The 22,214-nt window shown below is 36.8% G+C and overlaps 1 protein-coding gene across 1 annotated transcript in view; it reads left to right on the top strand.

Annotated features, from left to right (window-relative positions):
* The first annotated feature begins 8,375 nt into the window (after positions 1-8,375).
* LOC5563600 overlaps positions 8,376-22,214 on the top strand; it is a 67,245-nt gene continuing 53,406 nt past the window's right edge. The window contains exon 1 of the mRNA XM_021851962.1: positions 8,376-8,478. Within this exon, the coding sequence (XP_021707654.1) occupies positions 8,406-8,478 (73 nt within the window). The 5' untranslated portion in view covers positions 8,376-8,405. The remainder of the gene's footprint in view (positions 8,479-22,214) is intronic.

Raw genomic sequence — 22,214 nt, 5'->3', positions numbered from 1 at the left:
AAGTTTGCAAGCTTGATGGGTTTGTCATAGGCTGGCAATGTTCGTTGAGGAGGAGTGTTGATATAGACAACGAGCATGCCACTCTGCACCTCTTTAAGGTGACATCTTTATGTTGCGCCTCTCTCTGTTGTAGGTCTTTAGCAACAGCAGCATCATTGCGCATCACGCGCCAAAAGCAAAAAGCAAAAGTGAAAGTGAATTCGTAGAGTTAACATCGTTGTTAATAAAGTTCCGTTTTATTTCGTAAATTAATTAAACTCGGCATTTCATTCCGCTGTAACCTCAACTCCAATAAGATTGATCAAAATGCATATGGAAATATCATCCAATTTGAAAAATTTACACCCGGATTCTGGGGGTTTTCAAGGCAGAGTGCATATTGTTTTCCTTTAAGGTTCACAACCACATCTACGCTAGGGCACCCATACCATTGAGCGTGATAACCACTATTGGTAAAACTAACACTAGTATATGTCCTGCCGAAGCTTCAATAGATTCTGCACAAAATCAAATGGATCTTTCACCACAGATGCCAAGATCTACTGACGTTAGCAGCGATACCCAGGTGATGGATGTTAGGTCAACCAATTCTGATGATTGTCTTGTGGACAATCCTGCTTGCTCAGGTAATTTTAGAGAACGTATATGTCATGCCGAAGCTAGACAAGATGCTGCCCTCCTTAATAGTCGTTCGGTTTTACATACTGACTCTTCTACTGCGATATTCAATGGATGCGCCCCACATGTTGTTCCAGGTAACGATGGCAGTATATGTCTTGCCGAAGAAGCAGGTGATACTGCACTCTCTGAATCAAGCTCTCGGTGTAATTCCAGCTCCGACGACAACTCTGTCCCGCAGATCATTGACTAAGTAGCAACACGGCACAAGCTTTCGTTTTTCTATCAAAACGTTCGCGGACTACGCACCAAGATTGACGACTTCTTCCTTGCAGTACGGCATGCCAGTATGAGGTAATACTGTCTCCTCAACTTTTTGGAAACTCCTACACAGTCTTCAGAAATGACATAAATTAGCGTAACAGCCATGGTGGCGGTGTTCTAATTGCCATTACATCGAGAATAAGTTGCTGTCGCGAATCTTCTCCAGTAAACGATTTTCTAGAGCAGATTTGGGTGAAACTTAAATTACCCAGTTTCAATATTAGCGTTGGAGTTATATACCTTCCTCCCGATCGTAAAACGAGCGTAACTTGTATCAAAAACCACATGGAATCTATTGAATCAGTTTATTCCAATTTGGATGCACATGATCATGCCTTCATGTTCGGCGATTATAATCAATCCAGTTTATTGTGGAAAACAACATCGACCAAATCAACTGTGGATATAATGTATCAACTGCTTGCAGTAGTCTTCTTGATGGGTTCTGTTTGAATGGGCTTACTCAAATCAACCACGTTTTCAATCGGAATGGTCATCTCCTTGATTTAGTTCTGGTCAATGAAGCAGCATTCGGAAATTGCATTCTTTCAGAAGCCATTGAGCCTCTCACAGCTCTTGACAATGATCATCCTGCCTTGGAAGTTGAAGCGTACTTGCCTCGTACCCCATCAAATTTGACGAAGCCACACCTGTTCCTGGTCTTGACTTCCGTAAAGCAGATTTCGATGGTTTAAATGAAGCTTTGCTTCGATATGATTGGAGTTTCTTGGAGACAGTTGATAGTATTGACGATGGTATTGAAAACTTTACACGCATTTGTAATGCTACTATGTATAACTATGTTCCTTTACAGACTTCCCGCTAAGCCTTCATGGGGTAACTTTCGTCTGAAACACCTCAAGCGAAAAAGATCAAAAGCACTTCGGAAATACTGCAGAACCCATTGCATGCTTGCCAAGCAGGCATTAATCAGAGCTAGCAACAAATATCGGTTATACAATCGGCTTCTATACAAACGTTACACTTCACGAATGCAAGAACATTTACGGACAACTCCAAAGCTGTTCTGGAATTTTGTGAATTCTAAGCGCAACGAAACAGGCCTACCCACGGAAATGTTTTTGGGAGATGCTTTCGCTTCTTCAGACCTAAGTAAATGCAATCTATTTGCTAGACATTTTCAGAATGCATTCAACGACACTGCATCTACTGATTCCCAGGTGTAAATTGCCTGCAAAGAGACTCCGCTTAACGTCTGTGAGCTTGCGATCAGTCGCATAACGGTGCGACAAGTTGCTTCCGCAATAAATAAAATGAACTACTCAACCGCGGACAGCCCTGATGGTATTCCGTCCTGCGTATTGAAAAGATGCTGTGATGCTATAAGTCCTGTTCTGGCAATTTTGTTCAACATCTCGCTACAGCAACGCAAGTTTCCAGAAAGTTTGAAATTATCCATTATGTTTCCTGTGTATAAAAAAGGAGGCAAGAGAAACACAGAGAACTATCGTGGAATCACATCTTTATGTGCCAGCTCTAAGGTATTCGAGATAGTAGTCTACGACTCAATGTTTGCTGCTTGTAAAAACTATATATCGATCGAACAGCATGGTTTTTACCCAAGGAGATCAATAAGCACAATTCTTGTTCACTTCGTTTCCAACTGCATACGGGCCATGAACAGTGGTTTACAAACGGATGTGATATATACCGATTTCAAATCTGCATTTGACCGTGTAGATCACAACATTTTGTTAAAGCGCCTCGCAATATTAGGCATCTCTTCAGACTTTGTTTGCTGGTTGAAATCGTACCTGATAGATCAGAAACTCTGCGTAATGATTGGGTCTGAATCTTCTGATACTTTCTCAAACATATCAGGCGTTCCACAAGGAAGCAATCTTGGTCCACTGCTATTCTCGCTTTTTATTAACGACCTCTCCCGCCTATTACCATCTGGATGCAAGTTGTTCTTTGCCGATGACGAGAAAATCTTCATGATCATTGAAAGTTTCAACGACTGTGAAAAACTTCAGCAAATGGTAGACAAATTTTCGCATTGGAGTTCGAGAAACATGCTTACCTTAAGTATCAACAAATGCAGCGTCATATCGTTTCATCACAAGCAAAGACCTATTGTCTATTGTTATGCAATCAACAGTATTCAGCTACAGCGAGCCTATCAAGTACGAGACTTGGGCGTTACACTGGATTCAGCACTCAGCTTCAGCATTCACTTCGACGATATCATCTCAAGAGCTAACAGACAGTTGGGCTTCATCTTCAAAATTTGTGGCGAATTCACGGACCCACTTTTCCTCCGGTCATTATATTGTGCACTCGTGAGATCTTTATTAGAATCCAATGTTGTTGTATGGTGCCCATATCAACTGACGTGGATTAATAGGATAGAGACAATTCAAAGACGATTTGTAAGACGTGCTCTACGTAATCTACCGTGGCGTGATTCGATGAACTTGCCACCATACGAGGACCGATGTCGTCTTCTTGGCATTGATACCCTTGCCAACAGAAGATTTATCCAACAAGCGGCTTTTGTGGCAAAAGTACTTACTGGAGAGTTGGATTCGCCTGAAATTCTGTCCCGTTTGAATATCTACGCACCTCAACGAATTTTACGGCAACGTGATTTTTTAACAATTACACTCAGTAATACGGTTTACGGCCAAAATGATCCAATAAGTGCCATGTCCACTGTTTTCAACGAAGTTTACGTATATTTTGACTTCAACGTGCCTGCTGCAGCATTTTCAAGAAGGCTTCAACAACTCAACCGATCATGATGTCAGGACGAAAAATCAGGCGAGTTCCGTTCCTAAAGTTTATTTTGGAAAGAATTAAGCTACCCATTTTTCATTTTCAGCAGTGTTTCCAACTTGGACAGCTAGAGAGTGTGACGTCGTTGTTATCGTCCATTTGCTGAAAAACTAACTATTTTTAAGTAATGTGCTTTGTTTTAATGTTGACTTTTAGCTTGTAATTGGTGCAAAATTGTAAAGCATTGAATTGTAAATGTAATTTTGAAAAGATGCGGGGTTTTAACGCCCTTTGGAGAATGACAATTACAGCGCTTGTCAACTCCAACGGGCTTTTCCTCACCACCTTCATTAAGCCAAAAGGCAGATGAAGTGAAAAGATAAATAAACAAATAAACAAATAAACAAATAAACAAATAACAAAAAAAATCAAATGGAAAAACTACCGCCACAGGTAACTCCTACTCCGCCTCTTCGTCTACCGAAAATTCTAATGGAAAATCATCAGATAATGTACCCACTTCAAGTGATATGTCTGCCTCTGATTTTAATTTTCTAACTGAACAATTGAATCTAATGATTGATGCAATGTTCAAAGCCACCACTATGACTGAAGCAGTCCAGATTGGTGTAAAATTTACTAATCAAATTGTTTTCAGATTACGCTTTCCTGATGGATCCAAATAATAATTTAAATATTTTAAATTGGAATGCTCGTTCTTTGAATAGTAAAGAGGACGAGCTGTTTAATTTTCTTACAGCTAATAACATACATATTAGAGTGGTTCAAAAAATCGTTTTTGCTCCACACCGCTCATTCGATTATAGATCAAATTCTAAGTGTCCTTTGAGCTCATTTGGATGAAAACTGAGACTGCACAAGCCCTTTAAAGTTCATATGGGAATTACTATGAGAAAAGCAACCAATTCGTTCAATCGATCATAGTATTTGCCCATGTGCTCCTGGAGATTTGATCTACGTTGATACTGTGAGATACATTCATCAGCTACAACTTTGCCGAAGACCGTTTTCAAATCGGACGCCTCAGTAATTAGTTATTGATTTATATCCAGTCACAAATTCTTCAGCAGTGCTCATTTAACTTCTGAACAGGCAACATTGCTGCACCTGGCGCGAAAGATAGCACGCACAAATCATGGCTACTATGTTTTACTGCATATATCCAGTAATGCCTGCACACTTAGATTTTTATCACGAGCTCGGCTGTGCGAATCTCGGTTTCCCGATTTTAACCGAGACTCAGCTAACAAATTGTCTGGTTGCTTAGCAACGAAGCACGATTTACTGATACTCGGCTTTTATCTGCTGAGATCCCAGGAAATGTGTTTGCCGACTACTCGGCTGTGCGGATCTCGGTTAAAATTAGCCGAGAGTCGGCATTCTGAATTAAGTGTGTGCAGAGCAGCCCAATAATTATAGCCAAAGTTTTACAGCTCATTCAAAAATTAATAACTAATTACTGGGGCGTCCGATATAAAAACGGTCTTCGGCAAAGTTGTAGCTGATTATTGTATCTCTCAGTATCAACGTAGTTCTAATCTCCAAGAGCACATGGGCAAACACTATGACCGATTGAATGATTTGGTTGCTTTTCCCATGGTAATTCCCATATAAATTTTAAAGGGCTTGTGCAGTCTTAGTTTTTATCAAAATGGGGTCAAATTTTGGGAGGACACTCAGAATTTGATGTAGAACCGAATGAGCGGTGTGGAGCAAAAACGATTTTTTGAACCACTCTAATACATATAGCAGTTATTACTGAAACGTATTTGAAACCTGGATCCAAACTCAAAAGAAATCCAAACTTTTTTGTTCATCGTAATGATCGACTTGATGGTGCATATGGGGGAGTTGCAATCATCATGCAAACTTTAGGTGTTTCTGTTGGAACACAGTCTGGTAAATATACTTTCATAGCAGCCTATGTGTCTTTTCAATGCTCTGAGCAGCAAGTTCATTTGCTTCAAAATGACTTTCAAAAATTGTCTAGCAATAAGTCAAAAATTTTGTCATTGATTACTTCAATGCCAAACATCGGTCATGGAATAATTCACAAAGCAATTCCAACGGTGGAATTTTATTTAATTAGTGCTCTTCAGGATATTTTTCAATTTAATACCCTGATACCCTGAAAATTATATGGCAGGATTTGCAGAAAGAAATCAAAAACCGTTTTGCACAATTAAGTAACAAAAATTTTGAAAATAAAATTTCTAAATTGGACCCTGGCTCCAAGCCCTTTTGGAAATCATCTAAAATTTTGAAAAAAAAAACTCAGAAGCCAATACCAGCATTGAAAGAGGAAAACAAATTATTGCTAACTTATTGCGAAAAAAAACTCAAAAACTTGCTATGCAGTTTGAAAGCGCGCACAGTTCTAATTTTGGACTTACTAGTCCAATTGAAAATCAAGTTACTCAGGACTTCGAAAATATTCTCAATCAAGAGAACGTTTTCGAAAATTCCTGGGGGAATGATTTGGAAGAAGTGAGAACTATTGTTAAAAAAAAAATCAAAAATATGAAAGCTCCTGGCGATGATGGAATTTTCTACATCCTCATCAAGAAACTTCCAGAAAGTAGCTTATCATTTTTAGTTGATATATTCAACAAATGTTTTCAATTAGCATATTTTCCTGACAAATGGAAAAATGCTAAGGTTGTTCCAATTTTAAAACCAGACAAAAATCCAGCAGAAGCTTCTAGCTATCGTCCAATCAGTTTGATTTGCTCCATCAGTAAACTTTTTGAAAACGTAATTTTGAACTATCATTCTGTCCACATCAATGAAAATTCAATTTTTGCCAATGAACAGTTCGCATTCCACCATGGAAATTCGACCACTCATCAACTTCTACGTGTAACAAATTTGAAATTTGGTTTCAACAAATCTGAAGCCTATTCTACTGGTCTTGCTCTCCTAGACATAGAAGCATTCGACAGTGTTTGACATGAAGGCTTGATCGTAAAATTAAAAAACTTTAATTTTCCAACATACATTGTTAGAATAATTCAAAGTTATCTGTCAAATCGTACTCTTCAGGTTAATTATCAGAACTACAGGTCTGAAAGACTTCCTGCGAGAGCTGGTGTTCCCAAAGGCAGCATTTTAGGACCAATATTATACAATATTTTTACATCTGACTAACCTGAGTTACCTCAGGGATGTCAAAAATCCTTGCTTTCGGATGACACAGGCCTCTCCGACAAAGGACGATGTCTGCGTGTCATCTGTAGTGGATTGCAAAAAAGTTTGGATATTTTTTCTTCATACTTGCAAAAATGAAAGATTTCTCCTAATGCTTCCAAAACTTCTCTAATAATATTCCCATATAAACCGAAAGCTCTTTATTTGAAACCTTCCAATAAATTGGTCAGATGAAGTTAACTATTTAGGACTCATACTAGATAAGAATTTAACTTTCAAAAATCACATTGAGGGCATTCAAGCTAAATGTAACAAATATGTAAAATGTCTCTATCCCCTTATTAATAGAAAATCAAAACTTTGTCTTAAGAACAAGCTTTTGATCTTCAAACAAATTTTCAGGCCAGCTATGTTGTATGCTGTATGAACTAGCTGTTGTAATACCAGGAAGAAAGCTCTGCAGAAAATTCAAAATAAAATTTTGAAAATGAATCTGATGCTTCCTCCCTGGCATAGTACCAATGAGTTAGAAATAGAATATTCAATGTTGAAACATTGGAACAAATGTCAAATGAAATAATTAATAATTTCAGGTAAAAATCGTTGTAATCTTCTATTGCCACGATTAATGCGTTATATATTTAGGTTAAGTAAATTGAAAACTTGTTTTTTTTTTCTCTTATAAGCAGGTGAAATAATCTCATCTGTAAAAAATCTGAACTGCTACGGCAAATGAAATGTAATATGATGTTAACAAAATGTTAATAAAATCTTTAATTTGTTTTACCAAATTAAGATGATAGTGTTGTCTAATAACACAGAACACCTAGATATAAGAAATGAATGTAATGTTTGGAATGATACTAAAAAAAGAAGATGATTTGTTTGATGGCAACTGGCTCTTATATTATTAATCATTAACCTTCCGTAATCGATACGCCATATAGGGCCATAGTATCCTTGAAACTGCTCTATGGTATTGCTCAGTCGTGTCCTTTGCAATCTTACAAATTTTCTTCTCATAGAGAATCAAGAATCACTTTCTCATGCTAATAAAACATTTGTTAGCTAATATTTGACGCATTGTAATGAAAAAGGCTGTATATCAGCAGACTTATAGCATCAGTATTATCCAAAACAATATTTGGTGAAACGACAAAACATCAAAAACGGTTTGCTCAACAGAAACAAAGAAGGCAACCATACTATTTGCATCGACCTATGTCTTCTTTTGCCTAGCATAAATGAAACATTTTTATCCTGCTTTCAATATTACATCTCAAATGGAACCTAAACTAACTTTAGTTTTGTATCAAAAACGATAATCGAGTGCTAAATTAACAAGCAAGTGATGTTTTTAACCAATTCCTGATTAGATAGTTCAAGACTATTCAAATTCCAAAACCATCAAACACATTTGAAGCTCCTTTGCATGCATCTACAGACCAAACCAAAGAGGGCCTCAGGAGAAAACGGTATAAAAACCACCCCATTCGAAGTGGAACGCGTTTTTGTTTCATATAATCGGTTGTCATTAAGTGGCGAAACGAATCGCTATGGAGGCACTTGTGAAATCAGTGAGTGAAGTTGACGCCCTACTAGGGTACGAGCAACTGCTGGCGGAAATATGTAAGTTGGACTCACATTGCACTGCAGACTTGTTTAACTGTTGAGAAAAAAAAATTGATTATAAAGAGCCGGGATTACATGTTGAATTCTCGTCTGACACGTCTGACACCGATTCAATACTAATTTGTATATGAATTGTTCTATGATTTTGGAATTTTCATTCCTTACATCTTGTCATTATCCAATCAGGCATAAAGATTTTTTCTACCGTGCTGCATAGAATTGCCGGACGCTTCGAAAGCCGGACATTAGCATAATTAAAATGTCTTCTACATTCTCTTAGCATAATAGTTGCCGAGAATATCATTTTCGGGTGATTGATGGCGGTGTCCAGTATTCGAAGCTTCAGGACATTTCAAATCAACACGGTATAGGAGCATTTACAGCAGAATATATTTTTATGATGGAAATGTCGGATAAATATAACGTTGTTTGGTCGCAAAAAGTAAAAAAAAAACTGTATTTATATATCTAAAATATCCATAAAATATTTGCACTGTAGCGTAGCAGACGAATATTCTGTATGTTCAGTATTCTATTATGAAAGAAGTCAGATTTATTATAAGAATTAAGAGAAACAAGTTTTCAATATTGAGTGAGGAACTAGCCGGATGAGTTAAAATTCACACAAATAAAGTTATTTTTTTTTTCAATATATCAGTTTATGACTTTAAGTATTCTTAAAAGTGCAATTTATTTATTATGTGTACCATCATTTTCAACAATTTTCAACTCTTCAATCGCTGATTTTTTTAGATTGATAAGGTTAACGTTCAAAAGTTTACAATAATAAAGTTTTTGAATTACAAAAATATTCTACAACTTTGGTTAACTTTTACAGTAGCACTCAGTACTGGTCACATTGATACGACATCGATTTTTGTTTTAATTCTGGAGCTTCGTTGTCGTTGGATAAATTTTGATGAAATTTTCAGACTCCTATTGCATACAAATGCGAAAAATTGTCAACTTGCAAAGAAAACTCTAAGATCATGGGGAAGTGCTTATAAAACTCCAAGCTGAGAAGTAGACATAGTTCCGGTTGGAACGTAATGCCACGACAACGGCATTCTCATCCAGCACTTTGATGGCGAGTGAGTAGTGTGTGGTCTTTCAATCTGTATATATAAAAATGGAGTGGTGTTTGTATATCACGAAATAACTTGAGAACGATTGAAGGGATTGACGTAAGTTTTTCACCGTTGCACTCGACAGGGGATGCGACGTGATCGTGCGATGAAATAGTTTGGCAAAGTCTCCGAAATAATCGGGAAAACGGGAGAAGACTCATTTTGTATGGGAGATAACTTGATGGCAAGACGAAGATTGCCGGGACCACTAGTACATAATAAATAATGTGCCCTCGGCTAGGCATTGCATATACCACAGAAAGCGTTGTCTAATTTCCTCTCGTAGTGTAGGAGTAATGCGCCCTATCTAGTGAACACGGAGTCGTTAGTTCAATTTTCACCGAGAAGACGTATAACTTTTTCGTAATTTTCATATCAATTTGTCCATTCAATCCAATTGCAAAGAATATGTAATGTGTAGTTTTTACGATAGTTGTTAGAACTTATACTTGGCTGGTTTTCCGGTTATCAGGAGGTCGTAATTAAAAAGTACAAAAAACTAGTATTTTTTTGAGTTGTAGGTTTAGCGCCAATTTCAGCTTGCATGGAAAATTGCGGTACCGTAAAACGGGGTAACTTTGATAGTTTTTTCGACGAAAACTTCAATATTTATGCATTCTGTATCAAAGAATTATATTTTATATTTTAAAAACAAGTACTGACATCCTAGCTATTGATTGCACTTGATAGATTGCCAAAAGATTTATTCTGAATGGATATATAATTTTTCATATAATCGAAAGTCGGTTTTCTGTTTTGGGGTAACTTTGATAATGGAGTATAAATCGAACAAGATTGAATGAATCACGGAACATTTATAGGGCGTTGCATACCTCTAGGCGTTTCACGCTATATAGAAATTTCTGACTTAGATTACAAAAATGGTCCCAGTTTGTAAAAATGGTTTTCGCTAAGAGATTTGAGACCGAATTCACGTTCTACTATAACTAGGCTGTCATGGGTAAGTGACGAACTCATTATGACTTTATCAAATAGTGGTCGTAGAACATCGTAGAAATCCTCAAATGCACTTGATTTCAACGAAAATAACTTTGACATGAAGTGTCATACTAATACTCTTTACTTTTGCATTCGTTTTCCTTAACTGATTGACAGAAACTCGTTTACTATGTTGGGGGTCTCATACTATCAAAGTTACCCGCATTATCAAAGTTACCCCGTTTTACGGTACGATTAACGTCTTGTACTGTCTCGATGTAAAATGATTGTGTTAAAAATCGAATTTTCACCAGAAAGCGTCTTAAGTATCATGGAACTTAACCGAGAAGCGTCTTCCACTTTGCTACTAACGCTGCCTTACCTGTGCGTTAAACATAATGTCGGAAGTGGTGCGCTGTATAGAGCATCTGATGGATGGACAATACATCGCACTGCTTCCGACCTTATAATTGACAGGAAAAATAAGCGAAAGACGCTCTTCGGCTTAGTTGCAATTGAATCTGAGAACACTGTTTTACCCAATCTAATAGAAAATCCAAAAAAGGCAAAATATACTTCTTTCTAGGCATTGCAGAATTCATTCCCATTTAAATTAGAAGCACGATCAAAGTTAGCGAAGAAAAACATCCCATCTGTAGGTATCGCTCTACAACCGTAAATGTTTCGCAAGTTGTAACCTAAGACAAGATATGTCAGGGCAAAGTACAAAAACGAAACCAATTAGGTACCTGTAAAAACGACCACTTCTCATTGGCCGTTTTGGAAAAGACCTACTTTCACATCGTTGAATTGAATTTAAAAATAGCTATTTGTTGCCAGCCGTGTTGCTGATTCGTAAATTGGAGTTGCATCAAAAGTTTTCCAATTTTATTAAATCTTTTTGTTCCAAATCTATTCATATTTGATGATGCTGCATGTGCTCCAATAATGCTAATATAAATAAAAAATACTTAATTGAGAGCAATATCATGGAAATTGTGTCAAACTTTTCTTAAAATATCGCCTGTTTTGAAAATAAACATGATTTTTAAATAAGCTAACATTCCCTATTGCATTGAATGAATGTAGCGTACAAGAAACTACCAAATTATGAGCTAATTGAATTTGTTCACAGGATTTGCTTTAAAAGGATACTGGTACCACTGCACATTGGTCTCAAAGCCATATCTAGGAAGACAAAAATGATTGTGCCTAAACCGTCAATTTTAGATATACGGTGTCTTCGGCAAAGTTTCTCCATATTTTTCAGACATTTTTTTCAGAGATGTGAAATTAGGGTGGCCCACATGGTTTACGGGATCAGCACATAAACTTTTTTGCTGACGCATTTAGGACTACACAATGTTCTACAATGTTTTAGAACAACCGATTTGGAGCAACTTTGCCCAAGAACCCAAATTTCTATCTCCTATGGTTCGCGAGTTATGATTTTTTTTAACAAAAAAGTTAGGGTGGTACTGGAAAATCGTTTTTTTTCTTGATAACTTTTTATAAGATAATTTCTCGCAAAAACTTTGTTCCGAGCACTTTTAGAACTTTTGATTGCGCAACTTTTTGCCGAAGAATCTTTTGTTCTATCTCTTATGGTTACAGAGTTATCGGAAATTTTCTTCGAAGAAAATGTTGTTTTCACATGCCGATATCTCCGAAAGGCGCAAACGGATTTTCAATCTTTTGTCGGCATTAGAAAGATTATCTTTTTCTGTGTTTATGGTGAAAAAACTGTGAGGACGTTTTTTGTTTGAAAAGATTGACAAAATTTTGAAAATAATATGTTTTTTAACCGAAAATTGTCCATAACTTGAAAAATATTCGAGATAGCTTTTTGGTGCCTTCAGCAAAAATGTGCAAAATTGAAAATTCTGAAAGTGCTTCATACAAAATATTCATAAAAAATCAACGCTTTAAGATATATTCACCATAAACCGAATTTTATATGGTGAAGAAAGCGAAAAAAGAGATATTTGCTAGAACAATCGAAATAACTGTATGTAAAGTCATTTAAAATTGAATTATCATGTATTGATATCGATCATAGTAAGCGGGATCTGAGGAGTTGAAAAGAGGAAAATTATTTGCTGAAGCAGTTTTCGAGTGATCAAGACCCACCTTCTGGTTCGTTACCTTAGACAAGTATTTGGGATTTATATCTGGTTCAAATTCAAGATTCATACATTCTTCAACAGGCGAATGCTGCCCTGACTAATTCGTTGTGGCAGATTTATTGGATTTGATTGAATTGAATGGGATAAGTTGGATGCCCAGATAGAACAATTGCAGATACTTCTATATTTCAATGGGAGGATATCACGGGCAGTAAGGTTTTGGTAATTTGAATTAATTCTTCAAAGTATACGTTTTGTTATCCTTTAGGGTTGAGAATATAATAAACGGGACCGGTATTGAACGCATGACCTTCAGCTTAGTAAGCCGAAGCGGTAGCAATTTATAACCAACCACGGCATAGGTTAGCGGGACAAACATTATGTCGCGAGAAATAACAAGACTTCGTTTATGGATTAATGTTCCTTGGATCACTGTTAACGTTCAACGCACCGTCATCGTAATCATCGTCATCATTGAAACTTCAAAAGCAGTTTTTCTGTTCGAAAACAAAAATTATTCGATAAACATGTGTTCACTGTGTTTCGATTGGAGAATAGAATACAGTGATCACATTTTCCTAAAAAAAATTTCTTGATTTTGAACGAAAAAACTGCTTTTGAAAATTCTGAAATCAATGACGGATTCTGCCCCCTTTAAACTGCTTTAGCAACAAACTTTCCCTAACTCCTAAAATTTCGCTTACTGTGATCGATCTTATTTCATTACATATATTTTCAATTTTAAATGATTTTACATACAGTTATTCTGGTTGTTCCAGCAAATATCTCTTTTTTCGCTTTCATTTTCACATAAAATTCGGTTTATGGTGAATATATCTTAAAGTGTTGATTTTTTATGAATAGTTTGTATGAAGCACTTTCAGAACTTTCAATTTTGCACATTTTTGCTGAAGGCACCAAAGAGCTGTATCGAATATTTTTCAAGTTATGGACAATTTTCGGTTGAAAAACATATTATTTTCAAAATTTTGTCAATCGTTCCAAACAAAAACGTCCTCACAGTTTTTTCACCATAAACAGAGCAAAAGATAATCTTTCTAATGCTGACAAAAGATTGAAAATCCGTTTGCGCCTTTCGGAGATATCGGCATTTGAAAACAACATTTTCTTCGAAGAAAATTTCTGATAACTCTGTAACCATAAGAGATAGAACAAAAGTTTCTTCGGCAAAAAGTTGCGCAATCAATAGTTCTAAAAGTGCTCGGAACAAAGTTTTTGCGAGAAATTATCGTATAAAAAGTTATCAAGAAAAAAACGATTTTCCAGTACCACCCTAACTTTTTTGTTAAAAAAAATCATAACTCGCGAACCATAGGAGATAGAAATTTGGGTTCTTCGGCAAAGTTGCTCCAAATCGGTTGTTCTAAAACATTGTAGAACATTGTGTAGTCCTAAATGCGTCAGCAAAAAAGTTTATGTGCTGATCTCGTAAACCATGTGGGCCACCCTAATTTCACATCTCTGAAAAAAATGTCTGAAAAATATGAAGAAACTTTGCCGAAGACACCGTATATCTAAAATTGACGGTTTAGGCGCAATCATTTTTGTCTTCCTAGATATGGCTTTGGGACCAATGTGCACTGAAAAACAATGGGGCAGTCATATTTGAGCTATCACGTCCTGTCCTAGATTGTAACAAGCTTGATAAACTGAGAGAGAGGAGACAGCTGGCTTAGATTGCGAGCTCCCAAAAGTTAAGGGAATCTGTCATCAACTATCACTGGAAAACCGTACATTCGAAGGGCAGAGCGTGAAAAATCGTCAAAATTTGGCCAACCTAAAACTGAATGTGATTGAAAATTCAGGTTGTTTTTTTGTGCTCTCGCATATAAAATCGTTGATTATTTATTTATTATCGATTGGACTCAAATTGCTATTGAAATTTTCTAATTTTGTGATCTTTTTGATAACAAATGGGATGTGAACATAGTTTTGACCCAGCTTGTGCTCTCCGAACCATTGTGCGCAACCCAAACTTGAGAAAAAGAAATCAACAAGCCTGTTGTCAGTAAGCTGTCTCCTCTCTCTCAGTTGATAAATAGCAGCAACGAACGAGTGCCCCAAAGAGGGAGCGATGATAAGATACATTTTTCTCGCTTTACCATTGGGGGTAGGTGTTTTGCTTTACTTGCACGATAAACAATCCCCGAACATCCTATAGCAATAGTGTCTCCCTGGTTTGGAGCTTGTTTTGCTTGGTTTTATCATGCACTGATTTTCCTTGATCTAATAAGAACTGTATCAGTATACGACAAACAGGCTCTCATGAATTGCTGTAGATCATGATTGTGACAGCGAGCTATAATTGAGAGATTCACTCATTTTCTTCAGGATTCAATCTCTGCTTTTTTCAAGTTTTAAGTCTTGAAGTTTCGATTTTTAAGTTCGAAAGGGTTTCGGGACCCAACTACAAAATTGGCTTTCTAAAAAGGTTTCAAATTTTCTCTAGAATTGATTTTTCAGGAAACAGGAAATAAATCTGTCATTTCCCAGGAAGTCCCGGAATCCCAGGAATTCTTCAATAAGTCGATTTATAATTATCGAGTAAGCCAATTGGGAGCACCGAAACTTCCGGACTCATAAACCTCAGGGTCGGCAACACTCACCAATACAACTCGCAGTCAGGAAATTCTCGCATTTAGTCGCAGTTAGTCAACCATAGAGCTTCTTAAAACAATTTATTGGCTGGCTCGCTTCACTCTCCCTTTCTTAAATTAACCAACCTTATGCGGGGCACCTTCTTCTTATCTACCACCTTGCTGCTACAGGATCTCTACTCCGACGCAGATTGGTGCAGAGCTCTATGTCGACAACGATGCAGCACGACGTTGTCTTCTGGGGTGGCTTGGGGTATGGGCACCGTAGATTTACTGCGTGTCCTGGTCCTGTCGATACGGTAAAAAAACAGATACTGTCACGTTTCGTCACAGTGGACTATTTCCGAAATTACCTGCGGTCCACTTCGCCTTCATTTCTTCCACGTCTAGTCTCTTCTTCTTCTCTCAATATTGTCCAATTCTTCTGCATTAACTCTTCACTTTAACTTTTTGGTTTAGCCTTATACTTCTGACTGTTTCAGTCGACGAACTCTGGGCAAGTGAAGGTAGTACTGAGTAGTCGACTGTCTTGCGGTTCCTGACCTCGTTGCTCGGTCATTGCCCTCTCCATTAGCTCAATGACCCCATTACGTTGCCCAGAAGATGGTAACCAAGCCCTCTGGTGGTGGGTTTTTTCACTACAGTGGGTAGGAGGCTGCGTGAGTTTTCCTGACATTTGAAAGTTTACATTTTACGAAACTCTAAACACGAATTTCCCGATGACTCTCACGACATAAAATAACCAACATTTACAGATTCTTTGAAGCTAATATGATTAATATTGTTTAGAAGACGGCTCTGTACCATTCCTTCTCTTTTTTCGAGTAGTTATTTTTTTTAACCATTTTTATGTTCCTCAAATCTTTTTTGTTGGCCTTATTCTGTAAATAGGCTTATCAACAGATCTGTGGGCCGAAATATTCTTGGTTGGCGGCGGCGCAGATCACTTTTGTGGCGTCATCGGCGTTACATCATTGTAAATTTTCTGAAGCGAAGTACATCGGCGTGGAGTACCATGCCCACACAGTTACGGATCACCCACAGTGACGGAAAACTTTGGCGTTCAACATCGGATAACTCGCTCAAAACATAATCGTTGACCTAAAACATATTTTTCCCATGTTATACTATTTGTCTTCTACCATTTGTAATGTTAAGCACAACATTCAACTGCTAAAAAACGGTGTATTTGACAAATGTTTAGTTGATACCACACAGCTATCATTATATGGTCGTTTTCTGTAAGAAGTGCCGTCAGCATTCATAAGCCCCCACAGGTGGTAAAATTCAAATGGTATACTATAAAACATGCTCGTTCGTTTCGATTTAGAATGAATTTATCTTTGGAAAACATTTTTCTCGATTGTTGATTCTAAATACCGAATATTAGCACTTCTAACTAGTGATCCATAATATGGACCAGGAAATGATTGTTTACCACGGTTATGGATCACTACCAAATAATGTAGATTTCTGCCGTTTTAAGCATTGGATTTGACGTTTTCAGACAATAGCACTAAGGTTAAAACTAATAAAACAACAAGGTTTGTAAATTTCATTTTTTAGCAGACAAAAATGGGTGGAAAACTTGGTGTGGAGCGAAAACAGTACATGTCTCACTTACTACAATGCAGTATCACAACAAAAATGGCATTTTACCCTTGTTTCCAGCTCCAACACTGCAATTTTTTGCAGTAATATGTGACATATTGATAACTTTCGCTAAATCATGGAATACAGATGCATTGAGTTAAAAATCTCTTGATTTTGCGCACTGATCCATAATATGTCACAATTTGATCCATAATATAAAAATTGATCCATAATATGGTTTTCAGAAACCGATAAAATTTTTAATTTTTATGCAACGCTATGTAAATATTGCACTCAAAACAGTTTACTAATCAAAGTTCCAATTTGAAATGATTCAATTCGTGCTTTTAAACTTCAATTTTACGTTTTCCAAGTCGTTTTATTGAATTTTATAGGTTGGACTCCACACTATTTGATCCATAACTGTGGGGTCATGGTAAATTGAAAATAAACACAATTGAAAATATTATTTTTGCTATTTATCATCGTAATAGGCTGTTTTTCATCATGCCAGTCTGTCATGAAACGGCCTACTTTCTTGCACTGAACCTCAAAGCCAAAGGGGCAAGGTTTAGGGTAAGTGTTCCCTTAGTTGTGGGTGTTCCTATAGTTGCGGTAGTGCCGTTTTCACTGATATTATTACACTAGCCACAGAACCGGCACTGCCAATCGACGTATTGGCTTGTTGATACACGGAATAGTTGAAATGAGCGTTCAAATTGCTATAAAACTGACGAAATAGCACTAAAATTGCTAAAACTGTTTTTACATGTACCAATAGTTATGCTAAAGTGTTCCTATAGTGGAGGATCCCATAAGAAATGAATGGATACCGCAACTATAGGAACACAAATTAAAAATATACCGCAACTAAAGGAACGGTGTACCAATAGTGGAGGTATTATTTTTCACTGACATGCCGAGGTTTACTGCGATGAAATCATTTTTCCCATCAAGTCAATGGTCGTTACTTCCTGTTACAACATTAACATGTACATAATTTGCGCTTCTTGAATTTAGACGATTAAATGAAGTTCCTTAGTGCTTAGCACCTCCACTATTGGTACATTTACCCTAGCCATTTTTGCAAGAGCATTTATAAAAGCAAAATGCAATTGTTGTAAATTGTGAAACATAGTATTCGGTCTAAAACACTGCGGAACACGTTTTTGTCTTCAGCATCAAAATACCTCTATTTACTCAATTAAGGGTTGCTGAATCCATTGCCGTTTACAGAAATATCATAGCACGTCTAGTTTTTGAGATATTGGTTGTTGAAAATGCAAATAATGACTATTTCAGCCAACTTGCATGCAAGTTTGCCAGCTTGTAAGGCAATTTATTTGCATAATTTGCCACAGAATTCAAACTTTATATGTATAACAATACTTATCATCAAAGTTTATAATATTTTTGGTGCGGCAAAATTATTTTTTGATGGTTTAGAAAAGTATTGTATTTAGACCTGTGCGCCGAAATATTTTTAATCGGCGGCAACGTGAGTGCATTTTTATACCGGCGGCGGCGGCGTCATCGGCGTCACGCCGTTAACAAGTTTCGGCGGCGGCGGCGGCGTGCATCGGCGTGAAGAAAATTGGACATCAAAATGTTTGAGTTTGTCTTCTTTTTTCCAGCGTTACGTTCCTACTGGGACAGAGTCTACTTCTTAGCTTAGCAATTGTTAAGTGAGAGTCGAAATATACGAAACAATCCTGAACTAGCCGGGACATTGCCATTAGGCTTAAATAGCCTCCAAGATACTCTATGTCAATTATGTCACAAAACCTTCTAGCTGTGGGGCTTGAACTCACAACCCAAACCCCAAGATCATGCTAAATATTTTCGCGTTTAATGCTACATAAATTTGGGTGCATAAATATAAACGACAATTAAAACGATGAAGCAGTTAATGCACCATTGCAATAATTCAAAATACAGCGATTGAAATTGTTGTCCCATATGCGCTTATCTGGAATAATCTTGAAAATCTCTGAAAAAAAATGCAACAGATCCTGAAAAAAAAAATTGGGGAAATTTATGGTGAAATCCTTTCAAGACAACTTATCCATTATTATTATTCTCCGGACAAAATTTAAAAGTAGTTCCTGGACGAATCCTTGGGAAAATAATTAGGAACCAGGAAAAATACTCGACGAACCAGAAAGGAACTCACAAGAATATTTGGTGAAATTACCACAGACAAATGTGTGTGATTTATAGGAACACTGTGTAAGAGGGATCTTTGGAAATTTTTTGCTGGACTTTTGGGAAAACTATTCGAAGAATTCTTGCACGAATGTTTGATGAATTCTCAAAGTAACCCTGAAAAAAAAGGACGTTATTGAAATTCTAGCAGAAATATATGTGCTAGTAAAGACTTGCTTGGAAGATGTTCTGGAGAAAACTTTGGAGAAATGCCTTCAGAAATACAAGAATAAAATCTGGTGCGCATCATTGTAAGTATTACTGAAGGAGTTCTAGGTCGTATCCTCCTAAGTATTTTAGAAGAAATCGTTGCAGAATTTTTGGACGTATCCCTGAAGAAACCCATTGTGCATTTCCTGAAAGATCTTCAGGAGTATTACAAAAAATACTAATAAGATTGTTTAATAAATTTCCCGAAAGAAAAAGAAGGATATTTGGAGAAACATTAAATAGGTTTCACTTTTTTGAAGAATTAATATTGAGTAATTCATGAACTAGTGCATTATGAACATTTTCGAACAGATTTGTATGCGGCATTATGAGCGATATTTTGCTTATGCACGTGAAAGTTGCAGACATTTTTGAATTAGCTGCATAAATCCTGGAAACAATTCTGCAGGAGCTCTAAGAGGAATACCTGTAGTGCATGGAACTCCAATTAGTACAACACTTTTCCATCAAACACAATATATTCTCGCCGAATAACATTAAGCTAATACAGTGCCTTCCCTATTTTGGCAACATCCGCTTTTGTCTACCTCCGATTTTGGCAACACCCGTTTTTGGCAACATTTTCTTCCCGATTTTGGCAATACATTGAAACATATTATCAATTGATTATTAAGTAGGGGAACTTACGTATTGTCGGCAGCCTAAGCAGCTGAACTTTTAAGAAGTCAATTTTACGCAACAATGGAGCACAACAATTAGCAGGAGACACCTGAACTACACTTGAGCACTCTTCCTTTATTGATTGTTATACATAAAACACTATTTTGTTCTCTTAATCTTCTATTTTTCCTCACCAAAGTCACGAGGCATTTGTTCTTTTATCGGCAATGCAATTACTATTGTCGGCAACAAAAATGTTCACTTCGGCAATCCAAAACTGCGCAAAAACTAGTTTATGTATTGGTAACATTTCGTATTTGTTGACAATTCCTGAAATTAAACGTCACTCATTATTTTCTACTCGTTGAAAGGGCCAATGCAGAAAAATACAGACTTCACTGAGAAAAGAATTGCAGTTAGAAATAAAATAGCGGAGATTCAAATTGAATACACAACGCCACTAAATTTATGGAGACTAAGGCGCCGTCCACATAATACGTAACGCTTTAGGGGGAGGGGGAGTAGGCTCAAACGTTGCGGCTCAAACACATTTTTTTTTTCATGCAAAGACCGTTGCGGAGGGGGAATGGTCGAAAATTGTAAATTTTAACGTTATGTCATAAATGGACACTGCCTAATTTCATTTTCATTTATTTTATCGAATAGGGTAACAGTCGTATTTTGGACCCCTTAAGGAAGTGATTTTAGTTTTTTGTTCCAATTAATCAATTGCACAGCGCAACCAAGTCAAATTATACGCCAAAATGTAGAGAAAAACTTCCTCTACGAGATAACAATGCCCATACGGTCATGTAGGATCTAAAAAACGTCGAAAATAATTGAATTGTGATGCACTGTTTTTCATTATTTTGGACACACCAATACATTTTGGACCCTCAAAGTATATATTTTGGACCACCGGCATTTTTTATCGTTTGGCGACAAAGTCCACGACACTGGTTGTATAATACGCTTGCCCATAGTCTAATCAATCGATTGACAATGGAAAACCGATGTAATAATGTTCAGAAATATGAAAAAAGTTTTTGTTTACATTTGAAACATTTCTGACGGCTTCAATTTCTGTGTGTAACGTGTTGTAACGGTTGCATGGATGAACCGATTAAATTAAATTAATTTCAGATGAAATAAACACTTAGTCTATGTACAAATGGTTGAAGCAAGTGCGGAATAATCCTATCTTTCCAAATGGCATGCGAATTGAGTTGGTCTTTCGATTAAAACTGGGAAATTTGCAGGAAAATGGCCCAGGTGGTTCAAAATATATAGGGGTCCAAAATATATTGGTTACCCTAAATTTTGTATTCAATCTCACTATGGCAGCATTTCGGCTTTAAAAATTGCCATGTCATGGTAATAAACTTGCAGCAGGTGCGAATCCAACCTAAAAGTTGCAGCGTGACGTCATGGTTAATTGATTCATAATATTGTGCTTTGCAAGAAAAATCCACGGAACGCGATTATCGGATTTCTTGAATTTCAGAGTTGCGTTTGAATGAGTTACATGCATGCTCCTATTTGCTACTCGCACATGCGCTACAGTCTATTTAGGGTGCGGCTTATTTTTCAAAAGTTCTCAAAACCAAAAAATTGTGTACTAAATAATTCGAATCATTAAAGGAAAATAATCAGATTTCAATTATTTGTTCAGCATTTGCAACGTATTCTCATATTTAACCGAACATATCAAGTCAAATTGCGAAAGTTATTTAAAAATAAATGAGAACTTACGCATTTTTGGCCAAATCTCACCCCCAACGATGGTACTTGCATAGTTGTTTTCATTTTTTTTTAATGTCAAGAATTTCACCGTGAATTGAACTATTCACTGACAAGCTGAATGGCTCGATATGGTTTTGGTCTGTAAAGTTTGCTGCTCTTGAACGCTCTATCACCAAGTTATTACCGAGAGAATGAATGGTTTTACAGCCCAACCTCTTTTTACGACCGTTTTTTACCGACGGTTCGTTTTACGACCACTTTTTAACGACCGAAATTCAGTTTCACGACCGATTTTATAAATGACCAATATCTTACAAAGTATCACCACCATCACTGAATTGCGGTATTCTACCACTAGGTGATGCTAGTGAGCATAAAACATTTGTTTTGCGGTTATCTTAGGATCCTGGCCACTTAGAGATATGGCGCCTTCTGCAAAGTTGTTCAGTAGCTCAAGGACTATCATTGTAAAAGCTATGAGATTCAGAATTTCGCCACCAGGCAGCGCTAGTGAGCATCAAACTTTTGTTTTGCGGATATATCAGGATCCT

This window comes from Aedes aegypti, chromosome 3 (assembly GCF_002204515.2).
Source record: "Aedes aegypti strain LVP_AGWG chromosome 3, AaegL5.0 Primary Assembly, whole genome shotgun sequence".
In the NCBI taxonomy this organism is placed as follows: Eukaryota; Metazoa; Arthropoda; class Insecta; order Diptera; family Culicidae; genus Aedes; species Aedes aegypti.
This window is presented reverse-complemented; position numbering and strand designations above follow the sequence as displayed.